The 7,895-nt window shown below is 41.3% G+C and overlaps 1 protein-coding gene across 1 annotated transcript; it reads right to left on the reverse strand.

Moving 5' to 3' along the window:
- Positions 1 to 1,510: 1,510 nt before the first annotated feature.
- LOC128732358 (uncharacterized) lies at positions 1,511 to 2,044 on the reverse strand. Its single transcript, XM_053825605.1, has one exon. It carries the CDS (start codon positions 2,042 to 2,044, stop codon positions 1,511 to 1,513), a length of 534 nt encoding a protein of 177 aa, XP_053681580.1.
- Between the last annotated feature and the right edge of the window lie 5,851 nt (positions 2,045 to 7,895).

Genomic DNA, 7,895 nt, shown 5'->3' on the forward strand with positions numbered 1-7,895 from the left:
TCGCAGTGGTCCAGGCTCCCATAAAAAAAAAAAACCATTTTCGTAATATAAATCCACCGGATGCTAAAATCTCGGTAATGTCCTTACGTAGAAACTCAGCCTCTTCAAGGGTATCTGCCCCTGAAAGCAAATCATCAACATAAAAATTTCTTTTTATCCTTTCAGAAGCTAAAGACTTTTTCAGCAACCTTTCGCAGCGCCGCCATCGCTAGGTATGCAGCACTCGCTGTACCATATGTTACAGTTAGCAAACGGTAAAACTCCAATGGTTTATCCGAATGTTCGCGCCATACAATGCGTTGGAAATCAGTATCTTCTCGGTTTAGAAGCACCTGCCGGTACATCTTTTCGATATCTGCTGTGAATGCAATTCGATACGTACGCAATCGGGAAAGAACATTAAATAAAGACTCATTTACGTTGGGGCCTACTAGTAAACGGTCATTTAAAGAGATTCCAGTTGTTGATTTGTTGGAGCCGTCAAAGACGACGGTCTAGATTAACTTCAGTAGTTAGGCTCACTACTCTTTTGGATCTGGTCTCCGCTTCGGCGCTGAATCGGCCACCAACTAAGTAAACAAAGATGGAGTTTTGTGCAATTGGATAGCCTCGAGGATTCATCAGTTGACCTGGATCTAGAATGGAGAAGAAAACTTCGATGCCCAATAAAAGATCGACCTTACCAAAATTATTGAAACTGGGTTCTGCAAGGGATGCGTCACGCAGGTTACAAAAATCCACATCAAATTTGTGATCCGGTTGGTCAGGCACGAGCCAATTCAGGATCAGCGCTTCCACCGTGATGACGATCACCTCATTAAATCGAGACGAAATTTGTAATGTTACTGCACCTTCCGTTCGGCTGGGCTTTCCTGAATTTATACCGCTGACGAGGCCGCTGGCGTTACGTTTACACAATCCTAGACGTTGAAAGGCTTGCTTCGTGATCAATGAACTCATGCAAGCAGAATCTACTAATGCTCGAACTTCGTGGAAAACATTGTTTTTTCCCAAGACCTTGACGACAGCTGTTGGTAGCAAACTTTCGAAATTTCCAGAGTAATTGGCCCGAATGCTAGTAGCGTAGGAAGTCAAGGCAGACTCCTGCTTGGACATTATAGGCAAAGCTTCCTGTTCATTTTCAGATATTTCAGTTTGTTGAGCGAAGTGTACTAATCATGTGGTTGCGATTTGGCACAAAAGTGTGTGATGCCTTTGATGGCAATTTTGACAGTTTGTTGTAGAATTGCAGTTCTTTGATACATGTGTTACCCTGAGGCAATACAGTTTTGATTTCTGCACAAGATCCCGGCGATCTCCTGCGGCCATTTCTTTGAAGCTGGCACACTGGTAGATAGTGTGAGCTTGCTGACAATTCGGGCAAGAGAGCTGTGTTGAGGTATGGAAGCTTTGAATCGGCTTGCCAGTAAAGCGGATTTTGTATCACTCCTACGATCACTTTACTTCTTTACGGTATCATTTCCCTTTTTAGTGAATGATGCGCAGGTTTCTAATGCATCACATCTTCGCTCAAGAAAAGTGAGGAACTCAGAAAAGCTAGGATTTTCAATTTCGACAAGCTTTTGAGCCCACTGTGTACGCGTTTCACGGTAAAGCTTGTCCAAAAGCAGGTTATCAACCACGGATCGCGATTTTCGTACGCTTCACCAAGAGCTTTGAATTGTCTTATTACTTCATCCGACGTTGTAACGAGCTTTCGAAGCGCGACTAGCGACGGAATGGTTACCGGTGACTGTTCAATAAACTCTTTCACTAAAGCCGCGACGGTGTACTTTTTCTTGTCGTAATACTCGTTTAATTTGCGCCACACCTGTATGTAGTTTGCATCCGTGATTGCAAAGGCACTAACCAATTTTTTAGCATCTCCGTCCAAATGGGAAAGCAAATACTGTAATTTCACTGAGTCTTTGAGTCTTTTTTCATGAATACAACTGAGGTACAAATCTTTGAAAGAATTCCACTGTTTTCGATCACCACTCAATACCGGCAATGAGAGTGTGGGTAAACGAACGTCTACCGACATTTGTGCATCGAACAAAGGATTTTCTGCTATATTTATTTATTTATTGATTAACTGATTGATAGGCTTCGCCCGTTATCATCATTAAAACTAATTAATTATCACATAAAATTTACATAAAACAATCTAAAACTACACTTAATTTGCTGCTTTGTCATTTGAACATTAACAATATCTCGATAATTATTAAATATGGACATCATTCTGTATACTGGTTCGTTTCTAGCATAGTTTTGGACTCTATTTGTCAGTTGAAAAGGCCTAACCCGTCTCAACGAAGAACGTCCATCGTACACGGTTATCTGACTCAATAGATATGGCGAGTTATACCTGCCGCTGAGTAGATCCTTTAAGAAAAGAGCATCTGTGGTACGTCGTCTGCTCTCTAAGCTTTCCGTTCCAATCAACATGCATAACGACTTGTAATCGGGCATCTCTCCAGACCATCCTAAATTCCGAAGTGCATAGCGTATGATTTTTTTCTGAATTCGTTCGACTCGTTTCTTATGAACTTCATAGCATGGTTGCCAAATTATGCTCGCGTATTCAATACCACTGCGTACTACGGAATTGTATAGAGTAATGATAGTATACGGGTCATTCAGATCTCCACTAAGGCGTTTGATAAAACCGAACAGCGAATTTGCCTTTGCTACTATCTTTTCCACATGACGAACAAAGTTGAGCTCATTATCTATTTCTACTCCAAGATCACATACACAATCCTTTCTAGGAATTACGTCCCCTTCTATTAAATACTCAGACAACAATTTGTTTGGTTTTCGAGTGAACGAAACCACGCTGCACTTCGTTGTATTCACTTTGAGACCAAACATTTCGCAAAAGCCGACGAACCGATCGACGCTTTCTTGAAGTATGCGACAATCTTTCATGCATTTTACTGGGAGAAAAATCTTAACATCGTCGGCATAAATTAGGACGTAAACATCGGGAAGTAGTTCCGGAAGCTCGTTCATGATGGTTACGAATAGTAAAGGTCCAAGATGACTCCCTTGGGGTACACCAGACCAAACGGGATACGACATTGATTTGCTTTTATCAATCTTGACATATTGCGATCGGTTTCTTAAATAATCGTTTATCCACTGCAGATTCATTCCGCCTATTCCATATTTTGGTAACACAGCTGTAATCGCATCTATATTAATTACGTCAAACGCTTTCGACATATCCGTGTAGATTGTATCCACCTGATAACCATCCATCATCCATTGCGCAGTTCTCGAGACAAATTCTGCTATAGTGCGGGAGTTATTGATAGAATTTATCTGACCAGCTAGCTGCGATACTGACGAAGCAGCAGCAGACTGTGTTGTCATCATCTGCCATTGAGACTCAAGCAGCAAACGTACTGCGTCTTTTATATCATCATTTCCCTAGTAGCACAGTTGTCACAAATTAGTTGTTGCAACCGATATGTGACTAATTTTAGTCATAAAGGGATTACTGCAACTAAAAGTGCCAAATGTGTGCTGCTTGGGTTTTTTCTTCTGCGTGAATTGACCCCTTGATATCCAGTTGGTTTTCCTCAAGTAGACGCACATATTCCTCTTTCGTTCGCGTTACAGATTGTCAAACTCTAACCGGTGATTAAATATGGACGAAATTTCAGATGCTCCAGGTGTTTTATCCTCAGTTTCGCTTTGAGCACGATCAAAGTTATCGTAGAGATCCGAAAGCTTTTGCAGTCGCTCCTGCAATTCGCTCGGAAGTGGATTTCGGCTAACTACGGCACTCCCGTTCGAATGTTCCGATTTCATACGTTGAAAAAGAATATCCCGTTGCGTTTGTGGTGAATCCATGGCTGAAAAAGCCGGTAACGAAGGTCCAAGTGTACGCGCAACGCAACTGAGAACACGGCCGTGATGGAAGAATCTGAAACAAACGTTTTAGAATAAAGCAGACTGTATATTTATTCAAACGATACAATACGCGTCTTTTCGTATCCACTTTTGTACATGTTATGTTTTCTCTTCTAGAACAATCAAAGCGGAAAAGAAACTGTCAAGAAAGTTGCTTGAAAACAGGGGGTAACCCGTCTGTACTCTGAGGTGTAGGAATGCGCGTGAACAATTACTCAAATCAATAAATTACAGTTTTGAAGCTGATTTCATCACGCTATCAAAAAGTGTACTTCGTCTGAACAACGCATCCGTAACAGAGGGGTTATGTGGAATTGTAGGTTCGACAGGTTTGTCAAATCGGTGCGGCCTAACTTTGGACCCTTCTGAATATTTTTTGAAACGGTAGTTCTTTTTACAATTGACCAAGGGACGGTAAAAGAAAGTAATGAAATTTGAGAGTGGATGAGAAGGAGCGGGAAGGTGAGAGGGGGGGGGGGGGGGTTATTAGTAGCTACGCTTAGCAACTAGTCGTTGTGATTCCTATCTTTTGTCTAATGCTGGAAGGTGCAGGGGTCGAACCAAGCTATGATCTGACATAATAACCGGATTCGAACCGACAACACCCGCCAGAGTATTATGGGGCTCGCTGATACTAATGTACCTTTGAACCATAGAGGCGCTGAACAAAAGGCGACTGCACAACCCCCTTATTAAGCGCGCGACGTGTCTTCAAAATATTAATTATATATGCCTGACCTCATTTCAAGGTTAAGACTAAAACACGAGGTTGGCTCTTCTGAAGAATTTACCATACTTACAGCTGCTCGCTGCACACATGTGTACTTTGTAAACTGTGAGCTTTTAACGTAGATGATGCGAAAACATAGCATTGGGTACGTCATTAAAGGCTAGCGCTGCAGTGCTAGCATGGCCCGAGCAGGAGCGAAGAGCAAAATAATATCAAAATGTGTTATTGAAAATCGAATAACTCATATCAAAATTTGGTCTTGTTTTGGCTGACATAGTTGGTAAAATAACAAAAAATAATATCAAAATTTTACTCCTATAAGGCCAAAAGAATAACTACTTGTGTTATTTGAATAACAAAGCAATAACATGACTGTATTCAGAGTTTAGAATAACATATTTTAGTATTATTAAGGTATTGAATAACAAATGCAGTAGTATATGAGATATTAAAAAATCATTTAATAAAATAGTTATAATCTAAAATCTCTTTACCCAATAAAGAAATTTGTACAAAATATATCGAATGTCATTTTAAGGCCAAAATAAGATATGATAACAAAACCAGTTATTAAACTGATCTTACAACCACTGATTCAAATATCTACTCAATAACAAAATGTGTTATCAATGTATCTCCATACCTATTCAATAAAAAAATATACAATTATAATACAGTTTGATATTGTTTTTATATTATTTTGCTCTTCACTCCTGCTCGGGAGGACAAAAGCTTCATAACAAAAAACCTACAGCCATAGATTATTAGTTGCCACGTCTGTGATGTTAATAGAAATGGTGACTGCCATATTTACCGTTTTATTTCATTTTATCTCCTTTTTATTCGCCAACCTGCGAGAGTATTTGCGTTTATACCACTAACGTTTTGGTAATCTAAAAAATAAATAAAAGCATCATCAAAACGTGGGCTCTAGACTTCTGTGCAAACTGCAATATTTTTTATTTTGAACTCAATAAAATACACCAAACCATTAGCATTTTGTTGTTAAACCGAAGCATGAAACTCGGAGCTGATGAAATATCTTTTATACTGATGATAATATGGCAATTGCCGGAATCCTAATGACGACCAAAATGCAGTGTAGGTTTGAATAGTTATGATTTTATTTAGGACGCCGTTACGAGAAATTTAAAGCTCTGTTTGCAATACCCAGACGCATTCATGAGCGGAATAGTGAGCACCATAAATCTAGGAAGAGATTACGAGCCAACTCGAAACTTAAAATAATGAAAAATAACCATCGAAAAACCTACAAAAAAAAAAGAACTTTAGCGGCGATTGTTTTATTTCACAGCACACCGATAGAGCTGTTCCATTCCATCGTTCCCGTAGCATAACGGAACGGTACGATAAATTTACTGCACTTGAAATGAACCATTAAACTTGTTATTGAGCATAATTCTGTCCTCCAAAAAGCGGCTACGATCGGGAAAGCGAATTCGAGCCATCAAAACATTCCATAAAACAAGCTCGATTACCGCCGATCGGAGGAACTTGCTATCTCAGCTTGGGGCCCACTCCAGCATCGCAGCAGCAGCGGCATTATGGACCACTTGTAAGTCCCCCCTTGGAGGTCATAAATTCCGAAACATCGTCATCATGGTGCAAAAGTTATGGCGTACTTCCGGCTACGGGAATAGTTTTGGTCTGAAGAAAAAAAAAAAAGAAATAAAGCGAGCGATAACGGAAACCATCCTTCAACCTCTTCACTCCTTCGGAACCGGGCTGCGCTGCCCTGCCCTGCCAGATTTGCGTCGTCTCACACCCACCCGAAGGATTCGAAAAAGCAACGGAAGCCAATTTATTCGTAAATGTCTTCTTTCCCAGTGCAGTGCAGTGCACAGTGCAGTGGCACGTAGAGGTAAAATACTTCACTCCGCTCAGAGTATTGCATATAATTACGGCCGGCGTTCCAATCCAGATTTCCTGGTACATTTTACCCGTGCCAGACTCTCATCATCCCAGACCATTGTTCTTCTGCTCCCGAGGGAAACAATTGAATACGAAACTATTATCCGCTCTCAACACTATCGCGCACAACCCTTTCCTCCAGCTTCAGACCTCAGCGTTTCGATTTCCACTTCGTTCACACCCCGTCCGTTTGATAGTGCGGAGGGCACTTAAATTGAAGTTCGAGCGGGAAACGACGGAAAATGATTCAACTTCTTCGAAGACGTAAACTTAAGAACGCCGTAAAATCGATTTGAATTCCATTTCGGTCCAGTTTTATTGGTTTTGTCGTCCTGTGACTTCTTTACGAGTGAGAAAAGCAATCCTTGGTTTGACCTCTCTTCCGATTTCGACCGGTGCGGTGCTGGGTTGGCTGGTTAGTTGGTTGGTTGCGACGATCAACTGGAGCCAGTAGAGAGAGCTGTGAAGCTGGGACGCACACAGCTTCGAAATGAGAAAGAACCGGGGTGAACAAATTGTATTGACAGGCTGATAATTTTACGAGCTCATAAATATTATTAGGAACGTTGACAGGGAAGCCAGCGAGGGCTGCTGGGTGGGTTGGTGGGAAAGGTCGCCCGGAATCGGTTCAGTTGTTGCTTCGGGAAGCATCCAGAGTTTATAACAAGGAGCCAATTGATGGGAATGAGGCTGGTCGGAGGGGATGAGGGTTTAATTAACATAGTTTTGAAATTTGTTTTCAACCTGAATGAATATTTATTGAGGTTGACCTTTTTTTGCGGGACCGCTTTGGGAGTGTTGAGATGCTATCGGTTACGACAGGGATGCCACAGGAGTAGGTATTTATTTAATACTCGGAAAACGGATAGGCAACTGTCCGCAAACAGGCGGGCCAATTTCAATCCGTTCGACAATTAACGGTTGCGGTTTTCGGAATTGCCATAATCAATTGCAAATGAAAAAGTCGTTAGGCTTTCCCCGTTCGAATATAAACCTCTAGGGCCGAACAAATGGAGGAATCGGTATTCCTGTCAGGCCCAACTCAAGTGTCTATTCAAGCGAGGTAACGTAAACGAGGCTCGTCGTTTTTGGGTTATTAAAGCAACCGGAAGCCTGCTCTTAATGGCTCATAAATTAAACGCCTATCCACGGAAAGCCGGTGGCAGTGAAAAATCTTCGGGAAATTAGCTCACGAATGGTTGCCGCAAACTTTTTGTTTCCCTCCATTTGCTAGTCGCTGTTAGTGGCTGTTAGTTTTCATTCTTCAGAGATGATGGACGAGAAAGTTCTACGGGAAATAAATTTCCAT

Source organism: Sabethes cyaneus, chromosome 1 (genome assembly GCF_943734655.1).
Source record: "Sabethes cyaneus chromosome 1, idSabCyanKW18_F2, whole genome shotgun sequence".
NCBI classification, from domain to species: domain Eukaryota; kingdom Metazoa; phylum Arthropoda; class Insecta; order Diptera; family Culicidae; genus Sabethes; species Sabethes cyaneus.

What these genes read in the sequence shown, in the direction of transcription:
- LOC128732358 (XM_053825605.1), bottom strand. Translation starts at nt 2,044, where the DNA reads ATGTCGGTAGACGTTCGTTTACCCACACTCTCATTGCCGGTATTGAGT.